This window comes from Eleginops maclovinus, chromosome 4 (assembly GCF_036324505.1).
Source record: "Eleginops maclovinus isolate JMC-PN-2008 ecotype Puerto Natales chromosome 4, JC_Emac_rtc_rv5, whole genome shotgun sequence".
NCBI classification, from domain to species: domain Eukaryota; kingdom Metazoa; phylum Chordata; class Actinopteri; order Perciformes; family Eleginopidae; genus Eleginops; species Eleginops maclovinus.
The window spans coordinates 2,158,823-2,186,210 of record NC_086352.1 but is presented as its reverse complement, the minus strand read 5'-3'; the positions used below and the strand labels follow the sequence as shown (position 1 = coordinate 2,186,210).

General features: G+C 39.9%; 1 protein-coding gene across 7 annotated transcripts; it reads left to right on the top strand.

The window, feature by feature from the left end:
- Nucleotides 1-245: 245 nt before the first annotated feature.
- On the top strand, nt 246-26,820 carry LOC134862733 (uncharacterized). 7 transcript variants are annotated; one of them, XM_063880787.1, is made up of 11 exons: nt 246-316; nt 14,520-14,568; nt 15,620-15,819; nt 18,070-18,175; nt 18,282-18,381; nt 21,289-21,376; nt 21,475-21,605; nt 21,766-21,991; nt 22,393-22,486; nt 22,589-22,667; nt 24,501-26,820. In XM_063880787.1, the coding sequence occupies exons 3-11, from the start codon at nt 15,726-15,728 to the stop codon at nt 25,314-25,316; spliced, it is 1,734 nt and encodes a 577-aa protein (XP_063736857.1). In that variant the 5' UTR covers nt 246-316; nt 14,520-14,568; nt 15,620-15,725; the 3' UTR covers nt 25,317-26,820. The 7 variants fall into 7 exon arrangements, with proteins under 7 accessions (XP_063736857.1, XP_063736856.1, XP_063736860.1 ...); XM_063880786.1 differs by lacking the exon at nt 246-316 and adding an exon at nt 4,147-4,266; XM_063880790.1 differs by lacking the exon at nt 246-316 and adding an exon at nt 4,166-4,228.
- The last annotated feature ends 568 nt before the right edge of the window (nt 26,821-27,388 follow it).

The window sequence follows — 27,388 nt, the reverse complement described above, 5'->3', positions numbered from 1 at the left end:
TATAATGAAAGCTCGCTTTTTGTTTAAAATTGTGCTGCGTTTGGGTCCTGCCTGCTCCTCTCCCCCTGACAGAATACACTTTATGGGTACATTTCTTCCTCTTTTCTTCCCACGGTCGCCTGTCCTTCGTGTTATTCCATACTATCACATGGTGGTTTACAATAAAAGAGAAGTGGCAGGAATCCAAAACTCCCCACTTCTTCTTTTCCTCGTAAGTATCGGCTTGAATGGTTTAGATAATGTCATTTCTGAGTAAAACAAGTCAACAGGAGTCAGACTCTGTGTGTCAGTGTGAGGAAGGAGCCTGTAATAACCGGTCAGTCTTCTTCCAACTCCATATATCTTCTGTATGTTTTGTCTACTTTTCATTGAAGTTTGGCATGTTTGGTTTGAAAATGAATAATATGTCAGACCATTAGTCACATGTATATATGAAGGTGTTTCTGTTTTTTTATTACAAGTCAGTAGATGTCTGGATTTGATCATTTTAACCCTTTAAAACATTAGAATAATACTATATATTCAGTAACAAAGCAGACAGAATCTTACAGTCTTTAATAAGTTAACTGGCCTCCAAGACCACAATATGATTTCAGTCGCCACCTTTACAATATCACATTAAATGGGGTGTTCTTTTGCTCGGTAGAGACCATGAAGAAGAGAGTAGGGTGTTCTCACAAACATTAGAAAACACTATCAAAGCTTTTAATTGCAAATTCAAGCAAAGAAATAAGAGACACTCTGTCCCTCGGATAAATGAGGAGACTTTCCATCCAAACTAAATCAAGCCATGACAGGCATCGTTTCGCTATGCCGAGGAATCAAGTGGCAAAGACCTTAAGAAAGGCAGACTTCCTCTTGAGTACAATAGACAAGGCAGGGGGTAATTCTAAAATGATCTGGAATCAGTTAGAACTATTCACTGGAAACAATGATAAGGACAGAAAAGTACTTTAACTTGAAGCCTTTAAAAAACCCAGCTGACGTAGCAGAAATGTTAAACCAGTACTTCATGGATCGTGTTGCTCAGTGTTCTTCCCTGCACACATTATGGCCACGATGAGACAGACAGCCGGCTCTCAGCGCAAGAAATATCCCTGAATCTGAAGTCATAACAGCGATTAGAACTCTTAAACCATCCAGAACTAAGGATGTATTTGGCATAGATAGATAGAATGGGAGGATGAAACCCTCTTTGTTAGTCACATACATGCACACAGCAGAGCACACACAGTGAAATGCGTCCTCTGCATTTAACCCATCCTAGTACTAGGAGCAGTGGGCAGCATGGACGTGGTCATGCTTCAAGATCTCAGCACAACACTATGTGGTCCTATTGCCAAAGTGATTAACCTCTCCTTCAGTCAGGGAATGTTTCCAAGTGTGTGGAAGCCGGCTGTAGTTATCCCAGTATTTAAAGGTGGAGACCCCCAGTCTACCTGTAACTAGAGGCCAATTAGTTTCCTTCCCACAGTGTCGTTGGGTTGTTGAGAAACTTGGTTCCTGAGCAAATCCTTTACCATCGAAACACTACTTCCTTTTCTCTGCATCCTTTGCAGTTTGGCTTTAGGGCAAAATACTCAACAGAACCCGCCAACTGTTTTCTCACAGAACAGGTCAAATGTGGATAAAGGTGGCGTTGTAGGAGCTGTGTTTTTGACTGAAAGGCATTACACCTATCTAAGCTTTCCTGTTTCAACTTTTCATCACAAGCACTTAAATGGATAGAACCGCATCTGTTTCACCGGTCTCAGTACGTCAGAGTTCAGTAATATATGTACATGGAAGCAATATGACAGAGGGGGCTAATGAAGTGAACAATGCCGCTTGCACCTAAATATTTGTAAAACAGTATGCGTGTTTCACCTGTGGTGGGCCAGGTGTTTTTGCATCGGGGGAGAGGCTACAGGTGCTCTGGGTGTAACATGTTTCTTTTGTTGTTTAGGATTATTTCGTTTTGGATAATTGTCTTGAAATGTTTCTTTAAGGTGACTAAAAACATCTGTCCAGGGACTACAGATGGAAAGTAATAATGCGCATTGTCTGAAGTTTCGTTTGTGCGTTTGTCGGTTTGTAACAAGACGAAGTGAAATGGTTTGTGGTACAAAGGGAAACCTCTGCTGCTCTAAATCAAGCACGGAAAACACTGATGGCGATAACAAGGTTTGCTCTGCTGCAGAGGGCTGATTGACAGCTTATTATGGTCTGTCTGCATATCAGCCAGCATGGTGTGTCTTTCATATTTTTGGCCAAATGTGCGGATTTCTGGTGGCTTTTTAAAACCACAAGGGGGAGCGTCAGTAAAACATGTCATTCAATCTGACACTCAAACTCAGCTGACAGGTTCACTCTAATCTACCCAGACCATAATAACAGCTGCTGCACAGGGAAACGAAACAGGGGTGTCTTCGGTTTGTGACGGAGGATATGTAGACTCTCTCTCTGATGTGAGACAGAAGCTCGTTAGCAGGCAGGTGTGTCTTTGTTGGGAGGGGGGGAGCTGGTTCCACTTCACAGGGAGGGAGCTGCTGGCTGATGCAGGGTGGAGTGATGGAGTGTATGGGTTCATTTCTAATGGAAATATTTCCCTTTTCTTATTATTTTGCACAAATACTGCCCCTCTGCCATTTCTATTAAAAAAAGAGTAAAATAAATATCTTTAAATCGTTCCCTTCAAGTTTGCAAAGTAAGGGAACATCCAAGATTCAAGCTCAAGATTTCAAAGATGTCTTTTATATGCATAATATGTATAGTGTAGATTCTGCAATGAACTTCTATATTATGCTTAGGTTGGGAGAAAAAAGACAAAAATGTGCAATCCAATTTGGCCAAAATTGACATAATTGTGCGCATCAAATGCTGGAAATAAGCAGGAAGCACGGGTCCATCGTGACCATGCACAGCCACGACATAGTAGGATCAGTCCTGCAGGTAAAGCGCTCTTCACTAACACCGACACATGCAGGTGGAATTGAGCGATAAGCAGGAATAAGTACACATGGAAAGTTAAGATGAAGTATTAAATACAAGTCCGGTATACTTGGACAAGGATGGATTACTGCACGGGCCTACCGGGCCCAGGCCCAGGGGCCCAAGGGCATAGAGGGCCCTGAAGCCCAAGCCTCCGCGCTACCATTTCAATATTGTCTCTACAACATACTACAATTAAAGGGGCCCTGAAGCCATTACATTGGTTACATTATGTAATATATCTCAATAGGGCCCCCCAATCATATGCCACGGGTTGTGTAATTAATTCATCCCTCATACGTTAAAGCCCCCCCCCCAATTAAATAGAATGGCATATGATAGGTCATATAGTGCTGTTGAACCACAGTTTATCAATGTTATTCATCCCTAATATCGGAAAAGGGCCCTTAAATCAGTTAGAATGGGGTAGGATATACCATAAAGCAGGGGTTCCCAACCTTTTGCAAGCTGGCCCCCCCTTTCGAAGGTTAGAGTATTGTCGAGCCCCCCCCCCCCCCCCCCCCCCCCCCCCCCCTCAACCTTGATGACGATGCATGATTTCAAGCAGTTTTCTTATGAGAGATGTGATCTGTGTGAGGTAGGGGTTTGAGCCCCTTGCATTGGGCCTGCTTATTGTTGACTTATGTGCTTATGTGTGTTCTTTGACTTGTTGTAAATCCTCAAGATAAACCTGAATGAAATTCGACTGTGCTTTTAGCGCTACCTTTAACACCGCTGATTTGCGCGTGAGGGTGAAGTTAGCGTGGTGCTTCTTTGGGGGGGCTTTTCTCGTCGTCACAGGCCCAGGGGCCGAATGACTTTTAATCCGTCCCTGCACTTGGAGAAGTGTGCTTTAATGGATGTGAGAGAAGGCAGCTCACACAGCTCAGAATAAACGATACAGATGAAGGGTTTCTATGAAGCCTCTTTTTGGATGGAAGGTGTTACTTTTGAATCTTACATTTGGTCTACATCACACCTTTCTGTATCTTCTAACAATCACTTGAAAGACAGAGTGAAGCCCCATTGTTCAACCTACAGGGAGCTCACTTTCGGTGGTTAAGAAGCTGAGAAAACTGCCCAACCAAGAGAAGGAAGAGCGCGTTGGGGGTTCCCCCGTCGAGCACTTCTTGAAACATGGTTAATCACCAGTTAGAGAAACCACAGCGATCAGACCTCGTTCTTTCTGTACTCGGAAATTTTCCTCTACGTCATCTCGATGAGAAGGGAAGCAAAAGGATTTTACAATACATTCAGAGTGAGTTCACTGACAGCCATCAACCTGTGAGCACAAAGGTGGGTGCTTGTTTTATAATCTTTGGTTACCGTGTATGTTTTAAACGTTCTCTTTCATATGAATGAATGAGAGTTGATCACGATGGAGAGAGCGATAAAGAGTGTCCTCTGGTTGTAGAGATGATGAAGCGTCCTGATAATGAAGAAACCGCAGAACTCTTGTGATTACCAAACAGCAATTTCTAGTGTAATTACTACATGGATTATGAGGAACGAGAGTGTTGTTAAAAAACAGTGATGGGTAACAAGTTCAGCCATCGTCACATCTGTGAGCCTTTCAAAATAAAAGCTTTTTTAATATTTGCAGCATAACGTTGGGTAACATGTGAGGAAGTCAGTGAGGAAATCAGTGATGAAATATGGGTGAAACCTGTGTGTAATATGGGTGAAACCTGTGTGTAATACTCGTGTGATACGGGTGAAATGTAGAAAATGGCAATGAACATATTTTTCAAAATGTGGTTGCCATTAAAGGGTTAAACTTGTTATGCTGGTTTTATTAGAAGAACATCATAATGTATTCAGAAATATCACATGTATTTATATGTACAAAGTATACCTGTGACCACTGTTGCCACAGTTACCTTGAAAAAGAAATCAGATTACTGGTTTTAAAAGTAACTAAATTAGATTACAAGTTACTTTATGTTACTTTCACTTTCTATTTTAGTGAGCAAGGGGTTTGAATGCCTTATGTAAAATGTTTTTAATATATTACATAATTTAAATTTAATCAGAAAAATGTAATTATTAAAAAAATAGAACATAAATTATAATTGATATTTTGTTTTATTTTTTACAAACTCTATGTTCCCTAAATACTAAAAATAAATGCTGTTGGATGTTATATATTTTCCACTGTAAAGGGTAATGCTTACATGTAAACATCCTGTCTGGGAGGTTTCATTTAAAAAACATACCATTGTGGGAAGGTGAGAAAAGGTGGAGGATGTGAGAGACCCAGAGGAGAGTCTATTTCTGACATTTTCAGTATCAAATGTGAACGTGTTAACCAGAAACTGCTATATTTGCGTTCTCTGTGGGCCGATTTTGAGTATTGATGGACATTTGGATATAGAGAGCACAAAATAACAATTATTTATTCTACTGTGGACAATTCTTTTACAAATAAATAGGCAATCATTCCAATCCAAATGACTCAGAGTTCCCTAAATCTTCAAAATCGACACCAAATTAATCAAGATCAGTCCACAGAGACAAATATAGCCACTTGTTGTTTAAATTGGCCATTTATGAAGCTCAAGAAGTCAGATGGATTCAGCCTCCTCAATAAACCCCAAAACCTGACATAACACTTTGGGGTACTCAACATATCCGGGTCCACAACAGGACTATGAGTGTCTCTACTTTAAAGAGTCCTCTCCTGCTGATGTTCAGGTGTATATCAGTATGTAGCGTCTCTACTTTAAAGAGTCCTCTCCTGCTGATGTTCAGGTGTATATCAGTATGTAGAGTCTCTACTTTAAAGAGTCCTCTCCTGCTGATGTTCAGGTGTATATCAGTATGTAGTGTCTCTACTTTAAAGAGTCCTCTCCTGCTGATGTTCAGGTGTATATCAGTATGTAGCGTCTCTACTTTAAAGAGTCCTCTCCTGGTGATGTTCAGGTGTATATCAGTATGTAGCATCTCTACTTTAAAGAGTCCTCTCCTGCTGATGTTCAGGTGTATATCAGTATGTAGTGTCTCTACTTTAAAGAGTCCTCTCCTGCTGATGTTCAGGTGTATATCAGTATGTAGTCTCTACTTTAAAGAGTCCTCTCCTGCTGATGTTCAGGTGTATATCAGTATGTAGTGTCTCTGCTTTAAAGAGTCCTCTCCTGCTGATGTTCAGGTGTATATCAGTATGTAGAGTCTCTACTTTAAAGAGTCCTCTCCTGCTGATGTTCAGGTGTATATCAGTATGTAGTGTCTCTACTTTAAAGAGTCCTCTCCTGCTGATGTTCAGGTGTATATCAGTATGTAGTGTCTCTACTTTAAAGAGTCCTCTCCTGCTGATGTTCAGGTGTATATCAGTATGTAGTGTCTCTACTTTAAAGAGTCCTCTCCTGCTGATGTTCAGGTGTATATCAGTATGTAGTCTCTACTTTAAAGAGTCCTCTCCTGCTGATGTTCAGGTGTATATCAGTATGTAGAGTCTCTACTTTAAAGAGTCCTCTCCTGCTGATGTTCAGGTGTATATCAGTATGTAGAGTCTCTACTTTAAAGAGTCCTCTCCTGCTGATGTTCAGGTGTATATCAGTATGTAGTGTCTCTACTTTAAAGAGTCCTCGCCTGCTGATGTTCAGGTGTATATCAGTATGTAGTGTCTCTACTTTAAAGAGTCCTCTCCTGCTGATGTTCAGGTGTATATCAGTATGTAGTGTCTCTACTTTAAAGAGTCCTCTCCTGCTGATGTTCAGGTGTATATCAGTATGTAGTGTCTCTACTTTAAAGAGTCCTCTCCTGCTGAGGTTCAGGTGTATATCAGTATGTAGTGTCTCTAGTTTAAAGAGTCCTCTCCTGCTGATGTTCAGGTGTATATCAGTATGTAGAGTCTCTACTTTAAAGAGTCCTCTCCTGCTGATGTTCAGGTGTATATCAGTATGTAGTGTCTCTACTTTAAAGAGTCCTCTCCTGCTGATGTTCAGGTGTATATCAGTATGTAGAGTCTCTACTTTAAAGAGTCCTCTCCTGCTGATGTTCAGGTGTATATCAGTATGTAGAGTCTCTACTTTAAAGAGTCCTCTCCTGCTGATGTTCAGGTGTATATCAGTATGTAGTCTCTACTTTAAAGAGTCCTCTCCTGCTGATGTTCAGGTGTATATCAGTATGTAGCGTCTCTACTTTAAAGAGTCCTCTCCTGCTGATGTTCAGGTGTATATCAGTATGTAGAGTCTCTACTTTAAAGAGTCCTCTCCTACTGATGTTCAGGTGTATATCAGTATGTAGTGTCTCTACTTTAAAGAGTCCTCTCCTGCTGATGTTCAGGTGTATATCAGTATGTAGTGTCTCTACTTTAAAGAGTCCTCTCCTGCTGATGTTCAGGTGTATATCAGTATGTAGAGTCTCTACTTTAAAGAGTCCTCTCCTGCTGATGTTCAGGTGTATATCAGTATGTAGTGTCTCTACTTTAAAGAGTCCTCTCCTGCTGATGTTCAGGTGTATATCAGTATGTAGTGTCTCTACTTTAAAGAGTCCTCTCCTGCTGATGTTCAGGTGTATATCAGTATGTAGTGTCTCTACTTTAAAGAGTCCTCTCCTGCTGATGTTCAGGTGTATATCAGTATGTAGTCTCTACTTTAAAGAGTCCTCTCCTGCTGATGTTCAGGTGTATATCAGTATGTAGAGTCTCTACTTTAAAGAGTCCTCTCCTGCTGATGTTCAGGTGTATATCAGTATGTAGAGTCTCTACTTTAAAGAGTCCTCTCCTGCTGATGTTCAGGTGTATATCAGTATGTAGTGTCTCTACTTTAAAGAGTCCTCGCCTGCTGATGTTCAGGTGTATATCAGTATGTAGTGTCTCTACTTTAAAGAGTCCTCTCCTGCTGATGTTCAGGTGTATATCAGTATGTAGTGTCTCTACTTTAAAGAGTCCTCTCCTGCTGATGTTCAGGTGTATATCAGTATGTAGTGTCTCTACTTTAAAGAGTCCTCTCCTGCTGAGGTTCAGGCTGCTGAGGTTCAGGTGTATATCAGTATGTAGTGTCTCTAGTTTAAAGAGTCCTCTCCTGCTGATGTTCAGGTGTATATCAGTATGTAGAGTCTCTACTTTAAAGAGTCCTCTCCTGCTGATGTTCAGGTGTATATCAGTATGTAGTGTCTCTACTTTAAAGAGTCCTCTCCTGCTGATGTTCAGGTGTATATCAGTATGTAGTGTCTCTACTTTAAAGAGTCCTCTCCTGCTGATGTTCAGGTGTATATCAGTATGTAGTGTCTCTACTTTAAAGAGTCCTCTCCTGCTGATGTTCAGGTGTATATCAGTATGTAGTGTCTCTACTTTAAAGAGTCCTCTCCTGCTGATGTTCAGGTGTATATCAGTATGTAGCGTCTCTACTTTAAAGAGTCCTCTCCTGCTGATGTTCAGGTGTATATCAGTATGTAGAGTCTCTACTTTAAAGAGTCCTCTCCTACTGATGTTCAGGTGTATATCAGTATGTAGTGTCTCTACTTTAAAGAGTCCTCTCCTGCTGATGTTCAGGTGTATATCAGTATGTAGTGTCTCTACTTTAAAGAGTCCTCTCCTGCTGATGTTCAGGTGTATATCAGTATGTAGTGTCTCTACTTTAAAGAGTCCTCTCCTGCTGATGTTCAGGTGTATATCAGTATGTAGCGTCTCTACTTTAAAGAGTCCTCTCCTGCTGATATTCAGGTGTATATCAGTATGTAGTGTCTCTACTTTAAAGAGTCCTCTCCTGCTGATGTTCAGGTGTATATCAGTATGTAGTGTCTCTACTTTAAAGAGTCCTCTCCTGCTGATGTTCAGGTGTATATCAGTATGTAGTGTCTCTACTTTAAAGAGTCCTCTCCTGCTGATGTTCAGGTGTATATCAGTATGTAGTGTCTCTACTTTAAAGAGTCCTCTCCTGCTGATGTTCAGGTGTATATCAGTATGTAGCGTCTCTACTTTAAAGAGTCCTCTCCTGCTGATGTTCAGGTGTATATCAGTATGTAGCGTCTCTACTTTAAAGAGTCCTCTGAGTCTGAGTCTGAGTCTGGTCTGATCGATTAGCTGTGCGTGTCTGGAGTGATTGGTGAACCGATAGGAGAGGTGCCGGCCCCTATCACTTACACTGTGTTGGAGCGCTGACACATTCATGTTCTTTACATCAGAAAAACTTTGTGAAACAGAGCGACAAAAGAAGAGTCACTGCTGGATGTCAGTTTCTTCTTTTTATAAAAACCTGTAGCTTTCTGGGAACAGAAGGAAGTGGTTTGTGTGTGCGTGTGCGCGTGTGTGTATCGTAGTTTGTGGTTTTTGTGTGCTTTTCGGAAGAAAGTGAGAGAACAAAGTTTCGGCTTCTGAGTCCTGTGATTTGGAGTCCAAAAAGTCACTCTTGAAACCTGAATACAGAACTTATTATCAGAGAGAGGTCAGAACACAACGAGGCCACAGAGGCGTCTTCTCTTATGGTGTTCGTTCAGAGGGCTGCTTCCTCACTGAGGTTTCCTTATCAGTCGCTGACCATGTGACGTGAAAAGTTGAGCATCTGACTGAATGGTGTCATTGTGACTGTCATGAGCTTATTTCCCATCAAAGTTTACGACTTTTAGTTTGAAAGAAACACTTTATACTCCGCTTCCCATAATGCAACTTGATAGTGCATTTAGATTTGGTAGTGTTGGGCTCAGAAAATAGAATTTCTAGGTCATGTATTTGTACAAATTGAGGTTTTTCCACCTAAGCAAAACCAAGTTTCCGATGACAAAACAGGAAGTGATGTTCTGGGTGAAAACCCTAAACCTTGTCAAAATAAACCTGTGAAAGTCAATGTGCCTTCAACATCTCTTTATTATTTAAGGATCTTTAACCCACAAGTTCCTCCGACATGATTTAGACTTTGTGCCAAGAACTTCATTCATTTAGACCGCCTTATTCTGAAAATAGTGTCACTGTCTCTTTGGTCAGGGTTGGGGAGAATAGGACCCAAGTGCAGCAAAAAGCAGCTGGAATACAAAGTGGAACAAAAAGTGAACTTTTATTACAAAAAGCTGTAATATATAAAACTAGGGACTGAGGCGAAGTGCAACAACACGGAACAGTTTCAAAACAAAGCTATAAGAATCCAGAGGACAAGGGAGGGTAGACCAGGGAAATCCAGGACAGGACTCAGACCTGACACGGGAAAGATGACGACGAATCGACAAGGAACACAACGTAAAGCAAGACGAAATACACAGGGAGTATCACAAGACTAGACACAGCTGGGGAGGGGAGGCAGAGACACAGGCCACAGCTGACCACAAGGAGACAATCAGGCAGGAGGAAACTGGACCAGACACATGGAGGGAAAACCTTTCAAAATAAAACAGGAAACTATAAACACAAAACAAGGATCATGACCGTGTTTTGCTTCAAATTCTTGTTTTTATCACAAACAAAGGATTAAAATCGACGTTGGTCACACTCAGAGTTCTTAGACTGAATACAGACCATAATAAGGTAAACAGGACACTGATTTGTACAGAAAGGTAGTACTTCACACGCTGTTTTTCTCTCGAAGAGATTTACGACGTGATTGGTCAACTGCTTACAGATGTCCCGACCCTTAGCCTGTCACGTGCAATGCGTTGGAGCGCTAGCCAATAGGAGCGCTGCACAGTGATGTCACTGTGTTCCGGAACTACACTAAGGACCTTCCGCTTGAGCTTCTTCTTAAATATATGTACAATTAAATGACCAGTGTTGTGGGTAACTCTAATTATTTTTATCGAGTAACGAGTAACGTAGCGCGTTCGGTAATCAGTAACTTCGTTGTTTTTTTTTAAGTAATCCGTTACAATCCCGACTGCAGACTGCTTTGTGTCAGACAGTTCTGTGCCACCTGCGGATGTGTCAGCGGAGGCGCAGCGCTGTGATGCGTCTGTGCCCTGCTGCTGACCTACATTACCTGTGTGTGTGTGTGTGTGTGTGTGTGTGTGTGTGTGTGTGTGTGTGTGTGTGTGTGTGTGTGTGTGTGTGTGTGTGTGTGTGTGTGTGTGTGTGTGTGTGTGTGTGTCTCGAACCCCCGGCAAGATGGCAGAGAGGTCAGCGTGTTCATCGTGGAAGTACGCACATTATTTTCAATTCACCAGCGAAAAGGACAAGAACAACAGAACGGTAAAACGCACTCTCTGTGTTGTTGAAAAGCTTCTGTCGACCTCAAAAAATTCCACTTCGAATTTAAACAACATCTTGCATCGAAGCAGCACTCTATCCCGCTGGTAGCAAGGCCTGCTGAGGAGGACGACGGTGGTGCACCAGCTCCAAAGCAACAGCGTCTGAGTTGTGGCTCAGTACCCCCTCTGCCAGTGAGATTAAGAAGGTTGTCGCCGGTCATGTGGTTGAGGAGATGCTTCCAATTTCAACTGTGGAGTCTCCATCCATCCGTAAATGAATAAGTAAAATCCCAACGACACGTAAGCCAGAGGGAACAGTGCCGGACCGAAGAGTAGGCTACATGTGAGTTTAGGCCTGTGATACTTGAACAGTGTTTTCATAGTTCAGCTATGAGGCTACATTTGCCCGCTGTGTGCCAGTGAGCGATTTCATTGTTCGTTTTGTTCGGCATGTTTGTTAGATCGTTGATTGGTCGTTAATGTATAAATGGATCTGAATCTGCAACCTGTTGACCTCAGATTCTGTTTACCTCAGATTCTGTTGACCTCAGATTCTGTTTACTGAAGCGCACGTAAATGTATGCACTCATAACTGCATCATATCGGCTACCTGGGCTGGGTACCAAACGTTAGGCAACTCCTGAGTGTTGATCACATGATCTGTGATTTAAAAAAGCCATATAACTGACTGTTCTTGTTATCCTGCAGAGTTCATTTGGTTGGGTGATGTTATTCATTGTCAGGACGTCTCGGTGCATGTAAAGTAGGCTGTGTGTCTGCGTCAGTTAAGCTGCAGCATTACTTTTCGGTAACGCAGGAGTACTCTAACGCGTTACTTTTATTAATAGGTAACGCTGTAACGTAACTGATTACTATTAATTGATAGTAACGTTGTAACCTAATTAACTACTTTCCAAAGTAACTATACCCTACACTGTAAATGACACAGTATTCTATATTGTGTTAATGATATATTATGAGACAATATATCTCCATGGATTCGCCCCCTACTACCTTTCAATCACTAAAGAACTCACCTGTTCTCCACACACTTTGACCCCTAACCCACCCCAGTCCCCTGCCTCCACTCCTGCAGCTTTTTCTTTATGTTACTTTATGATTTCCCGTGCTTCGTTTGTTTGGCTGTCTGGCCTTACCTCATGTAAAGCAGCCTTGGATCCCTTGCTTTATAAATGTAATATATTATTTATTATCACAGTGACGACCCTGATTGACCTGCGCAGTACACTGCAAGAGAGGAAACGCCACAGAAGAAGAACAGGGCCTCTTTAGAAGTGGAAAAAGTTGACGTTTAGCTGCAGCTACAACACGTGTCTAACAGGATATATGGTGTTTACCTTCCCTTTTCTCACCTTTTTCTAACACATTTTTTCAGCCATAGCGAGAATAACTGTTTTCCTATAATGCATCTCACTGGAAAGATGTTGTGATACCAGAGTGTAAATGATTAGGGTTTCTGAGCATGCTATCTGCTATCTGATCACTGTTGTTGTGAGAAGAGGTAGTGACATGAGCAGGAAGTGCACCTGTAACCTTTTGGCTTCTCAGAAAAATAACTAACTGATGTTGACCGAGGGACTGCTTCCTCGGTACTCGGAAATAAAGAAGTAGCTTTAATTTAACAATTTGAACGTCCTGCAGAATATTCAGTGTTGTTTTGCAAAGAGAAGCTATTTTTCTCAGAGAGTCTGTGGGTGCTTGTAGGTCGCTTTGCAGTGGGCTGTGATAACCACAAAGCTGAGACATACCTGACACACACACACACACACACACACACACACACTCACACTCACACACACACACAGCTTTTTTCTTCCTGTTTTTGACAGAATCAGCGTGTTTTGTGTACCTGCAATGAAACAACCGTTCAGTTTGTATTGAATCGAATGTTTGCCTTGAAAAGAGAAGAAGCACACACATGAGATTTGACTTTTAATTCTGTGGGTGTGTGTGTGTGAGTGTGTGTGTGTGAGTGTGTGTTTTTTCAGTAAATGAGCAGCTCATTAGACGGGTAGAGTCTGACCTTTATTATCAGTTTTAGAGGAACAAGAGGAATCGTATCTGAATCTCTGACTACGAACAGAGGTGAAGATGACTTTAGTGCTTGCACTCTGATGAATCGTTGATGTTGTGTCTTTGTGTTCATTTTTGGGGATTTTTGAAGTCATTCAGTGTCCAATTTTAGAAGTGATGTGAGGGTGTACTGTTTGTGTTCTACATATTTAGTGTCATTGTGGTCAGTGTCTATCTGTTTGTAATAGCTTTCTGTCTCTCTTTAGGTATCTTGTGTCTTTTTGTGGTCATTCTGTCCCGTCTGTGTTGTCATGTCCCTTAGCTGTCAGTGTGTATCTCTTGCATGTTTTGTGTGTTTTTTCTGCTCTTTTTGTCTCTTTGTGTTGATTTTAAGTCTCTTCTATGTCTATGTCAGGAGGATGAGTATCTTTCAAGCTTTTTGTGTTTTTTAAGTCATTTCATTCTCTTTGTGGTGATTCTGTGTCCCATTGAAGTGGTCATGTGTCTCTTAGTTGTCAGTATGTGCATCTTCTAAATGTGTTTTGTCTCTTTGTGGTGATTCTGTGTCCCATTGAAGTGGTCATGTGTCTCTTAGTTGTCAGTATGTGCATCTTCTAAATGTGTTTTGTCTCTTTGTGGTGATTCTGTGTCCCATTGAAGTGGTCATGTGTCTCTTAGTTGTCAGTATGTGCATCTTCTAAATGTGTTTTGTCTCTTTGTAGTTATCTGGTTCCTTTTTGTGGTCATGCTGTGAACTCTTTTTGGGTATGTTGTGTCTTTTTGTAGTTGTTCCGTGTCCCGTCTGTGTTGTCATATGTTGCTGAGTGGTCATGTGCATCTCTTGCATGATTTGTGTCTTTTCTGTTCATTTCGAGTCTCTGTGTAGTGGGTATGTGCCTTTAAGTCATCAGGACGTGTATTTCTGAGGCCTTTTGCTTTTTGCAGTCATTTCCTGTCTCTTTTTTTAGCTTGCTTATGATATTTGTTGTTATAAAGTGTCCCATTGTGATGTCTCTTTGTTGTCAGGTTGTGCATATTTTGTCTCTTTTTGGGTTTTAAGCCATTCTGTTTGTCTTATGTAATCATGTGGTGTTCTTTTTATAGTCACCCCTTTTTATCCATCCTCTCAGCTGTTTCTGTCGTTGTGGTCACTACCTTTTCCTATAAAACCAGCCCCTACAAAAACCAACAGGTAGATAATGCCTTTAATGATCCCACTAAGTAAAATACCTAACCAGATAAAAGACGAAGACTTCAAAACACGCTGTGGTGTACGTTTGAGGTCAGGAGTTATCCTGGTAGATTAATCTTGATTAAATTCTGAGTAATGACCTTTTTAGAGTGTGAAGTCATCTTCTGCTAAATTAAGTTGTTTGCTTCCTGCTTCCTTCTGATGTCAACAGGACTTAACAGGAGTGAACCAGAGCTTTGAGGCAGACCCTGCAGCCAAAGGTAAGACTCTCAGATCGGTATTAATAATGTCGAACATGCAGGGAGTGGTGGGACTACATGAGGACTTTAAATCACATTAATTGGGACGCTGACATAAATTAACCACCTTTACATTTTTCATCTTCATTTAAATTTCATTTCATTGAATTACTTTCATATTTTGGGGGAATTTAAAAGGATTCCTTATTAATATTAATATGTTCTTATTCTTTGATCAGGGAGGTGTTTTCAATTTCATTTCATCATTTTTTATTTGTTCATGTAAAGAAATATGACTTCTGGTTCAGGGGAAACTCAACTCTTACTCTGTTAGAAATATCTTTATGTACTATACATATTTGGGCTGTTCTATTTATTATATTTACAAAAAACTGCTTATGATTGAAAGCATTTTCAACTTTAATTAGACTTAAACTTCTTTTTATTTATCATTATTTTATTTTACATGAATTTTTATTGATTTTCTATCGTTTTTGTTTTTTATTTTGGCTGTTTTTTATATTAAATTAGCTTCATGGTATTTCATGTTGTGTATTAATTATTATGCAAACAAAGCAATGCAAATGTCAGAATTAAGGCAGACATAATGATGATTTGTATTTGAACAAAGCACAATAAAACATCGGACAATACAAGACCATATGTTTAAAAATCAGACCATCCATGTGAGTCGATTTTAAGCTAAAAGACCAACAGCTTTAACCTCTTACCTGCAATCAGCCATAATGGGTGTTGAGCCTTTAAGCAGAACCCTGGATCTCTGCAAGGTGAATTATGTTCTCACTTGAAGTCAGTTAAATTAAATATGTTAATTCTGGCCTTCAAACGGATCATTCCAGATCTCGTCATCACTGGGTATACAGGTCATCAGGTGTTTGTCCGGGTCAATTAAACCAGATCACACCACCTGGGGCAGGATGTGAAACATTTGTACTTCTGCTCTCGATCACCTGTGCGTGATTCTCTATGTGTTTGTGGTTAGGGTGTTTTTAACACTCTGACACCCACCACACAAATAAAGAAGCAGAGCAAACACCCTCTCTGTGCGCAGGATGAGGAGAATGAGAAAGCAGTGAGTTCGGCCTCTGAACGATCCATCATCAAAGGCTTCAAACGCTGCAGACCCAAGGAAAAGAGGGAGATTAATGACGCCATAAATGGAGAGGAGTCTGAACCCCCGTGTGCTGTTCGTGCTTCTCGCTCTGCTTCCTGTCAGCAGAGCGGAAAAGTGTTCGAGTGTCCCGGATAAAAGTAAGTTAGTGTTAGTCTGTAAACAAAACTTACACATCTTCCAGGGGTCCACAACTGTTCATATCAAACATAAAAGTATTCACTTATTCATTGCTTTTATTTGTAAATGCAACATCACTAACAAATAAAATAAAGACATCAATGAATGAATACAAGTAATTCAATTAACAAGTAAAAACACTTCAACTACACTTATTTATAAATGTGGTTGAACCTGAACATCAGCAGGAGAGGACTCTTTAAAGTAGAGACTCTACATACTGATATACACCTGAACATCAGCAGGAGAGGACTCTTTAAAGTAGAGACACTACATACTGATATACACCCGAACATCAGCAGGAGAGGACTCTTTAAAGTAGAGACATTACATACTGATATACACCTGAACATCAGCAGGAGAGGACTCTTTAAAGTAGAGACATTACACACTGATATACACCTGAACATCAGCAGGAGAGGACTCTTTAAAGTAGAGACATTACACACTGATATACACCTGAACATCAGCAGGAGAGGACTCTTTAAAGTAGAGACACTACATACTGATATACACCTGAACATCAGCAGGAGAGGACTCTTTAAAGTAGAGACACTACATACTGATATACACCTGAACATCAGCAGGAGAGGACTCTTTAAAGTAGAGACACTACATACTGATATACACCTGAACATCAGCAGGAGAGGACTCTTTAAAGTAGAGACTCTACATACTGATATACACCTGAACATCAGCAGGAGAGGACTCTTTAAAGTAGAGACGCTACATACTGATATACACCTGAACATCAGCAGGAGAGGACTCTTTAAAGTAGAGACTCTACAGACTGATATACACCTGAACATCAGCAGGAGAGGACTCTTTAAAGTAGAGACTCTACATACTGATATACACCTGAACATCAGCAGGAGAGGACTCTTTAAAGTAGAGACATTACACACTGATATACACCTGAACATCAGCAGGAGAGGACTCTTTAAAGTAGAGACATTACACACTGATATACACCTGAACATCAGCAGGAGAGGACTCTTTAAAGTAGAGACGCTACATACTGATATACACCTGAACATCAGCAGGAGAGGACTCTTTAAAGTAGAGACACTACATACTGATATACACCTGAACATCAGCAGGAGAGGACTCTTTAAAGTAGAGACTCTACATACTGATATACACCTGAACATCAGCAGGAGAGGACTCTTTAAAGTAGAGACTCTACATACTGATATACACCTGAACATCAGCAGGAGAGGACTCTTTAAAGTAGAGACGCTACATACTGATATACACCTGAACATCAGCAGGAGAGGACTCTTTAAAGTAGAGACACTACATACTGATATACACCTGAACATCAGCAGGAGAGGACTCTTTAAAGTAGAGACTCTACATACTGATATACACCTGAACATCAGCAGGAGAGGACTCTTTAAAGTAGAGACACTACATACTGATATACACCTGAACATCAGCAGGAGAGGACTCTTTAAAGTAGAGACTCTACATACTGATATACACCTGAACATCAGCAGGAGAGGACTCTTTAAAGTAGAGACTCTACATACTGATATACACCTGAACATCAGCAGGAGAGGACTCTTTAAAGTAGAGACTCTACATACTGATATACACCTGAACATCAGCAGGAGAGGACTCTTTAAAGTAGAGACCCTACATACTGATATACACCTGAACATCAGCAGGAGAGGACTCTTTAAAGTAGAGACCCTACATACTGATATACACCTGAACATCAGCAGGAGAGGACTCTTTAAAGTAGAGACCCTACATACTGATATACACCTGAACATCAGCAGGAGAGGACTCTTTAAAGTAGAGACTCTACATACTGATATACACCTGAACATCAGCAGGAGAGGACTCTTTAAAGTAGAGACTCTACATACTGATATACACCTGAACATCAGCAGGAGAGGACTCTTTAAAGTAGAGACTCTACATACTGATATACACCTGAACATCAGCAGGAGAGGACTCTTTAAAGTAGAGACACTACATACTGATATACACCGCAACATCAGCAGGAGAGGACTCTTTAAAGTAGAGACACTACATACTGATATACACCTGAACATCAGCAGGAGAGGACTCTTTAAAGTAGAGACACTACATACTGATATACACCTGAACATCAGCAGGAGAGGACTCTTTAAAGTAGAGAAATTCATACTGAAAATAAACATAGTCTGACCTCTTTCATTTCTCTCCATTACTTCCCACAGATCTAAGCTGCTCCAGTGACTACAACGATACAATCACGTGTGTGTGGAACCGCACGTCCGATCTTTCAGACAGCGTGTGCACGATAAGTGCCCACAGTCATTTTAGGTGAGGACAGAAACATAATTAACATACATGCAGATAAAAACGTACTTTGATCTCAAACATCATGCGACTGAAGGCAAAATGAAATGGGACATGTTTTGTTTTACAGACCTACAGGTAAATATGCCAATAGATCCTGCACGCTGAAGCCTGTTGAAGGCAGACCAACGCAAATGATGTGTGACATGCACTTCGGTAGAAACGATAATGTGAGTCTGTTATCTCGCTTATTTACACGGCTATGAATTAAGTAAACAAACCCCTGAGGTCACAATATTATTACCTTTAAAAGGATTGTGTTGCCGCAAAAAAAAGGTCTGGTCTTAGTAACTACTATCATTAGCAACGATATGCTATCATTAGCAACTATATGCTATCATTAGCAACTTTATGCTATCATTAGCAACTATATGCTATCATTAGCAACTATATGCTATCATTAGCAACTTTATGCTATCATTAGCAACTATATGCTATCATTAACAACTATATGCTATCATTAGCAACTTTATGCTATCATTAGCAACTTTATGCTATCATTAGCAACTTTATGCTATCATTAGCAACTATATGCTATCATTAACAACTATATGCTATCATTAACAACTTTATGCTATCATTAGCAACTTTATGCTATCATTAACAACTATATGCTATCATTAACAACTATATGCTATCATTAACAACTTTATGCTATCATTAGCAACTTTATGCTATCATTAGCAACTATATGCTATCATTAACAACTATATGCTATCATTAACAACTATATGCTATCATTAACAACTTTATGCTATCATTAGCAACTTTATGCTATCATTAGCAACTATATGCTATCATTAACAACTATATGCTATCATTAACAACTTTATGCTATCATTAGCAACTTTATGCTATCATTAGCAACTTTATGCTATCATTAGCAACTTTATGCTATCATTAACAACTTTATGCTATCATTAGCAACTTCATGCTATCATTAGCAACTTTATGCTATCATTAGCAACTTCATGCTATCATTAGCAACTTTATGCTATCATTAGCAATTTTATGCTATCATTAGCAACTTTATGCTATCATTAGCAACGTTATGCTATCATTAGCAACTTTATGCTATCATTAACAACTTTATGCTATCATTAGCAACTTCATGCTATCATTAGCAACTTTATGCTATCATTAGCAACTTTATGCTATCATTAGCAACTTCATGCTATCATTAGCAACTTTATGCTATCATTAGCAACTTCATGCTATCATTAGCAACTTTATGCTATCATTAGCAACTTCATGCTATCATTAACAACTATATGCTATCATTAGCAACTTTATGCTATCATTAGCAACTTTATGCTATCATTAGCAACTTTATGCTATCATTAACAACTTTATGCTATCATTAGCAACTTCATGCTATCATTAGCAACTTTATGCTATCATTAGCAATTTTATGCTATCATTAGCAACTTTATGCTATCATTAGCAACGTTATGCTATCATTAGCAACTTTATGCTATCATTAACAACTTTATGCTATCATTAGCAACTTCATGCTATCATTAGCAACTTTATGCTATCATTAGCAACTTTATGCTATCATTAGCAACTTCATGCTATCATTAGCAACTTTATGCTATCATTAGCAACGTTATGCTATCATTAGCAACTTTATGCTATCATTAGCAACTTTATGCTATCATTAGCAACTTTATGCTATCATTAGCAACTATATGCTATCATTAACAACTATATGCTATCATTAACAACTATATGCTATCATTAGCAACTTTATGCTATCATTAGCAACTTTATGCTATCATTAGCAACTTTATGCTATCATTAACAACTTTATGCTATCATTAGCAACTTCATGCTATCATTAGCAACTTTATGCTATCATTAGCAATTTTATGCTATCATTAGCAACTTTATGCTATCATTAGCAACGTTATGCTATCATTAGCAACTTTATGCTATCATTAACAACTTTATGCTATCATTAGCAACTTCATGCTATCATTAGCAACTTTATGCTATCATTAGCAACTTTATGCTATCATTAGCAACTTCATGCTATCATTAGCAACTTTATGCTATCATTAGCAACTTCATGCTATCATTAGCAACTTTATGCTATCATTAGCAACTTCATGCTATCATTAACAACTATATGCTATCATTAGCAACTTTATGCTATCATTAGCAACTTTATGCTATCATTAGCAACTTTATGCTATCATTAACAACTTTATGCTATCATTAGCAACTTCATGCTATCATTAGCAACTTTATGCTATCATTAGCAATTTTATGCTATCATTAGCAACTTTATGCTATCATTAGCAACGTTATGCTATCATTAGCAACTTTATGCTATCATTAACAACTTTATGCTATCATTAGCAACTTCATGCTATCATTAGCAACTTTATGCTATCATTAGCAACTTTATGCTATCATTAGCAACTTCATGCTATCATTAGCAACTTTATGCTATCATTAGCAACGTTATGCTATCATTAGCAACTTTATGCTATCATTAGCAACTTTATGCTATCATTAGCAACTTTATGCTATCATTAACAACTTTATGCTATCATTAGCAACTTTATGCTATCATTAGCAACTTTATGCTATCATTAGCAACTTTATGCTATCATTAGCAACTATATGCTATCATTAACAACTTTATGCTATCATTAACAACTATATGCTATCATTAGCAATTTTATGCTATCATTAACGACTTTATGCTATCATTAGCAACTTTATGCTATCATTAGCAACTTTATGCTATCATTAGCAACTTTATGCTATCATTAGCATCATTAGCAACGGTCCACTATCATGAGCAACTTTTTGCTATCATTAGGAGGAGCTATTCTCAGTTTTTATTCTGAGCTAAGAAAGTGACTGCTGGTTGTAGAATAACATTTAGGGTACAAACATAGGAGTTGTATTGCTCTTCTCATCTATCTCTCGATACAGCGATAATATCTAAATGAAAAACTGATAGCTTTTAATCACCTTTATAAAAACACCTACACTCATTTCACTTTGAATTGTCCTATGAAGGTTTTTTTTTCTACTAATATTATTTTCTTTAATGTCCTCAGTTTCAAAGTACCTCTAAGTTCTCCATGAAACTGATCTGTGAGCCTGGTCAGGAGAGTGTGTCCATGGTCTTCATGCCAGCGTGTCACAGTGAGTACAATGAATAATATATCGCCCCTATATGTGACAGAATTTGTGAGATATTCATGATGGCCTAAAACAAACTACGTGTGTGTTTGATTCTGCAGTAAAACTGAAGCCTCCACAACAACCTCGTATCAATATCACCACCATTTCCTGGCACCCCGGAGTTCAAAAGATTAAGAACACACTGTATTACTACCAGCTGCAGTGGAAACAAGAGGACCAGTCGTGGAGTGTGTGTATACTTCTTGTTACTATGTTAGTGTGTCAATGCACAAATGATTGACACATGTTCACGCTGGACAGATCTTGGTTAAATAACGTACAAAAAGTATCTCAAGTAACACCACATGAACATCAGCTTACTCAACATCCACTCTTTTCTTCTCTGTCAGGATCCGTCAGTGCAGGAACACACAAAGGTTGCTCCCTATAGGTGGAAACAATCAGGGTCAGCTGAAAAACTGGAACCTGATTGGCTGATTCGAGGCGAGAGGTACGAGGCACGCGTTCAAGTGAAGATTTCCGATGAACAATACTACAGGTCAACCTGGAGTGACTGGAGCCCCACTGCATCATGGGTATCCACCGTCGGAGCAATGAAACAACCCCAATCATCAGGTAAAGACGGCCAAATTTGATCGAAACTCCTTGGGGGGATATTGGCTAATGGTTGCACAACCCCAAAAAACCAATGATTAGCTTAAACGTTCAGAGACACGTTATGCTTCAAAGACTTGAAAAAGTTGATTTTGAACAATAGGTGACATTTAAGTTTGCTACTTTATGCTTATCAATACTTCAACAATATGTACATGCACATTTAATAGCGTGCTATAAAATCACAGTCAAATAAGCTCTTACAGTGGTATAACCACAGGAGACAGCTGAGTATATGCTAATGTGATATGCTAACATGATATGCTAAAGGTGTAAAACAATGGTATTTGCTTACGGTATATGCTAATGTGATATGCTAACGTGATATGCTAACGGTATATTCTCTGTCCTGTGTTTGTCAGATCTTACTTTGCGTGTTTCGAGCCTTGTTGCCGTTATAGCAGCGGTGGTCGTGTTTCTGATCCTCGTACGATTTAAGACTGACAAAACCACCTGGTGAGCAACGGCAGAGAACTTTTCCAAGAGCTTAATCAACTGTTGCTCAAGAGCAATTAGCTATATTTGTTCTAACCTCGCTAATGTCATGGTGTTTGATAGGGTTTACATCGTGAAGAAGATCACAGGTCCGCCTCTCCCCAACCCGAAAGACTCCTTCCTGCAGAATGCAAACTTCCAGGTGAGCTTAAGAAATATGCTTTTCTTTCAATGAGCAAAGACAAACGCACACAGTTATGAATATCTTAACGTACTGCTCTTTGTGGATTTGTGTTTTCTGTTAGATTCCGAGTTTAATGATGGAGGGGTATTTCTCACACAGCTTACAAAGATTTGTACACAGCTCCGGCTCTTCCTTTTTTAAACCAAAGCTTTACAATTCAAGAGACATAAAGAAAGGAAGAGGAGAGAGAGACTGAACTCAGGGCCATATTATATCAGGTGTTGCATTAATTTGGTTTACAGCAGGATGAACGGCCCCCAGTCGAAACACATCAACCTTTATGATGCAAAATCACTAATCAAATATGAGCTTTTTACAGACCTTAGTGGTATGCTTCTTTCTACTTCGTCTCCACTGCATTCATCCGACAGCTTTCACAGATTCAGATTAATAGCTAATACAAACTATTAACCCACTCATTAATACATATGTATATACAGCCGCGGGAAAAAAGACCCCTTCAGCGTGATCCTGTTCTCTCGTTGTATTACTCATAGGTATGTCTTTGAGCTACATGACATTGTTATTGTATTCTACTGAGACTTGTTCTCTGTTGGAATTCAACACACACTGGAATGGCTGCCATACATGTACAGATAAAGATTGAAGAAACATTTGGAGTGGTCTCTTAATTATTTCCGGAGCTGTATGTGATTGGTTAAGATATCCAGCAGCAATATATAACGTCAGTAAAATAGATCCAAATGTGTTCAGAAAGCTCTTTATGTTTCTCACACTTTCTGTATCTGCAGCACCTCTTTTCACCCTCTGTCTGAAACCAGAGCCCAGTCTGCTTTGATTGCTCTCTTGTGATAAGTTAACTGCTTAGAGATGTCCCGCCCCTTAGCCTATCACATACAACGTGTTGAAGCGCTGAGGAGAGTTCGGTGCATTGAGCTGACATACCGTGAACCTCAAACACCAGGTTTCCTCCTTCACGTGCAAATCATGAATATGCATATCACAGCGAATTACAACAGTCCCTGTGTGTGACGTCACACACGGTAGTCCAGCCTCAACATCTGCATACACCAGCTGCTGGAAACACTAACGCTAACACTCACCACTCTGTAACGCTGCTCTCCAATCTCCGACCAACTGGCTGTTCTTCAGATTCCTCGGTTACCTCCTCCGATAAAGGCTCAGACATGTGAGGTTGGATGCCAATAGCCTCCATGGTTCATCTCTCACAGTTTAGCTAACTTCTCTTACTTCTGTGGGCTCTGAGGCAGCCATGGATTGCTCCTTGTAAACCAGCCAATCAGAGCAGAGCTCGTCATCATTATTTAAATAAGGCAATTCAGCTCGTTTCATTCTGGGACCAAATCATAGGGTTGTAAATGGGCCTGTAAAACCACATCTGGATATTTTTTGGATCAACCAAAGTTATATACCTTCTTTGTAGACATCAGAGAACCATTTCAAATACCAGACAGATGGTTTCTGAAGAAGAAAAGACAATGGAACCCTTACTGGTCCCACAGAGGGGAAATCTGACATTCTGCATTCAACCCATCCTAGTGTTAGGAGCAGTGGGCTACCATATGTGTGGCGCCCGGGGAGCAGTTTAGGAACGGTGCCTTGCTGAGGGACACCACGGTAGCACTTGGTCTTTCAGGGACTTGAACTGGTGTCTTTCCAGTTCCCAGGCCAAGTCCTTATGGACTTTTAAGTACTTGAAGTATATTTTACTATATTTTGAATACTTTGTACTTTCACTTAAGTCAGAATGGACATAACTTGTTGTTGTGTAATGTTCTGTATGTTAACCTCCTCCTCCTTCTCATGCAGAGTTGGTTGACTCCTCACTTCTTCGCTGAATCCTTCCACTCCCTCTTCGGAGCGGGGGAGATGGTCTCGGTGGATATCGTCTCCTCTGTGGACGCCGTGGTGCCGTGCAGCCAGGAGGTGGCGCTGCTGCACAAAATAAGAAGTGAAGTCATCCACGCGACCACCAGCTCCAGCTTCGCCGACCACAGCTACTCCAATCTCCTTGTCCATCCTCCTACCATCTCCTCCCTCACTGCAGGGAACCTCCTTCCATGCGTCGCCGATGCTCCTTACGGGCCGGTGGGGGGTCAGAGTGAAAGGGAACATGATGAAGACAGAGGGAAGGAGGAGGACATCCATCAGTTGCTCTCTAAAGGGAGCAGCAGCAGGGCTGTGCTCTTGGTTTCAGACTATGAGAAGGTAGAGGAGATGCAGGGGGAGAGAGGGAGGCTGCAGAGCTTAGATTCAGGTGTTGGCAGCGGGGAGGAAGAGGTGAGTCAGGAGAGCCTGGAGGCCGACAGTATTACTGTGGAGGAGGAGAGGGAGGAGGGGAGAGTCAATTTCCACAAGTCGTTTGGAGGCGGGGGAGGCATGCAGGTGGACTCTGATTATAAGAAGGTGCACCCGGTGGAGGAGGAGGATGAGTCCACAGACCTCCTGCTGCCTCCTCCTCCCTCCTGCTCCTCTCCCTCACTCCCCCCTCTGAGCTTCTCTAAGGGTTTGAGTCTGGCTCTGAAACCTGATCTCCTGGAGACAATGGCTCTGGTGTCCAGCAGCAGCAGGTCAGTGAAGCCCTCTGGTGACGGATACATGGCGGTACGACAGGAACAGAGCTGAAATCAAACAAATGATTGGATTACATTTTCCTCATTTTCTGAAGACAAGATCTAAACATGTTTCCGTTTTTTTTAAACCCCGAAATATCAAAAATCTGAAAAACCAAAAAAACATTTTAATCAGATTTCTCTTTTTTAGGAATTCTGAATTCTTATCATCGTTGTGTTTTCAAATGTTTTTAGTTTTCCAGAAAATCTCAGAATTACTTATTTATTGTTAAATGTTTAAATTATTACCTTCGGTCACATCCCAGAACATGTTTGTGAGCTGGCTCTAATCCTCTTCCCTACACCAGCGATGGATTAAGAGGCATTAATGCAAAAGACTCCGAAACATTTTCCCATTGCCTTTCTTTGTTGGTGTTTTGTTTGTTTTGGTTTTTCTGTTTTACATTCAAATGTTCGCTTTTAACATTTTGACCCAGGATTGAACCCAGTCTGAACCACTCAGAAATAATGACCTTCATCCAATATAGTTTTTGTTACATCATAGCTAACTTATTATGCGTTCATAACCGTTCAATCCTGGTGGAATTGTATTCAGTGCCTTAAGAATATAAATACTGCGTCCCAGTGTGCAGTACGATTGGGACTGGACGTGGATACCCTGTACACCACTGCACTTTGTATGCTGCTGCTAGATGGCCATCTTTGTATGCACGCAGACTTTCCCACTGGTTGGGTTTTATATATGAATCTCTGCTTGAGCTCGTTCCCTCTTATCTGTGCACAGTGTGTACGGCCTGCGCTCCCAAGGTATTATACAGATGTTGGTTCTCAAAGTGAGAACACAGCTGGGGAAAAGAGCTTTTCACTATGCTGCCTGGCATAATGTACAGAAGGACCTAAAGGAGCGAGAACAAACACTCTCGGTCGATGTGAATGCTCTCGTATCCCCTACTTGAAGTGGTTTTAATTTTGTTATTGAGGTTTATATCTTTCATCGGCACTCCGGATAAAGGATGTCTCAGCTGTATTCGCCCGCCTGTATTGTTAGTGTTGTAGTATTGTGGTTGCTGCCCTCTTGGCCAGGTCACTCCATATCTCAATGAGAGTTTCTACCTGGATAATATGTATATTTAATTTTGAAGGAGGTTTTGGGCACTGGGCCTGTTATTATAAAGTGGACACAGCTGGTGGTGGGATGGGCGCACCAGATTGAGCATGCGGTTTTTTCCCGGGAGAAAAAGCAGTTCACACTGAGCCGTTAAAAGAAATGTCTTTATTCTGTCCTTTAATCATTTGGTGTTTTTGTGGTAATATTGTAAAACATATAGAGTAATATTCAGTGTGTTTACCGATGTATGGCAGCTGTTTTACAAAGTACTGACCGTAAAGAGGATTTGTTGTTTGAGTAACATCTTGTATTGTTTTATAATTCATGATCATGACAATTGCTCTCAAAGCTGCAGCTATTTCCATTCATGTGGTTGCTTTCTCTGAACCTTGGCACTCACATATATTTTGAAGAAGTGTTGAATACAATAAACGAGAAAGAAACATTTGCTTTGTTTTTTTGGTTGACTTGATGCATGGAGCCTTCATGAGTCCAAAATGGTAAAAAAAAAAAACTGAATGAATTCAATAAAATATTCAGAAAGTGAACAACAGAAAACTTACTCAACAGCAGTGAGACGGAGAAACCTAATAATACAATAAGGTGATGATAAGAAGTCATTCAATTTCAAATAAATACATAGGAATAATTGATTTGATAATAAAAAATATAAATATGAAATAAATAATACTTTAAAAATACAGAAAGTAGATTAATAAATACACAAAATAATAATAAGATAATATTCATTCTAAAGAACATTTTCCATAAAACAATGAATAATTCCAGATAAAATAAATAAGAATAATTCATTTAATAAATCAATTAGAAATGAGATTAATAAATATAACCCAAAAGGGAATAAGTAAAACTATATAATACACATACACAAAACATTAATCCTTAAAAAGACAATTACAACAGAATGAATGAATAAAATAATATCAATGAAAGGAAATGTGCATTTTCCTCTCTTGGTGGGCGGATCCGCAAGATAGAAGCAGCTTCCCCAATGA

What these genes read in the sequence shown, in the direction of transcription:
- LOC134862733 (XM_063880787.1), top strand. Translation starts at nt 15,726, where the DNA reads ATGGAGAGGAGTCTGAACCCCCGTGTGCTGTTCGTGCTTCTCGCTCTG. An exon ending in AAGAGGACCAGTCGTGGAGT is followed by an intron (nt 21,606 to 21,765) that starts GTGTGTATACTT and finishes CTTCTCTGTCAG; the next exon opens with GATCCGTCAGTGCAGGAACA. An exon ending in AAGACTGACAAAACCACCTG is followed by an intron (nt 22,487 to 22,588) that starts GTGAGCAACGGC and finishes GGTGTTTGATAG; the next exon opens with GGTTTACATCGTGAAGAAGA.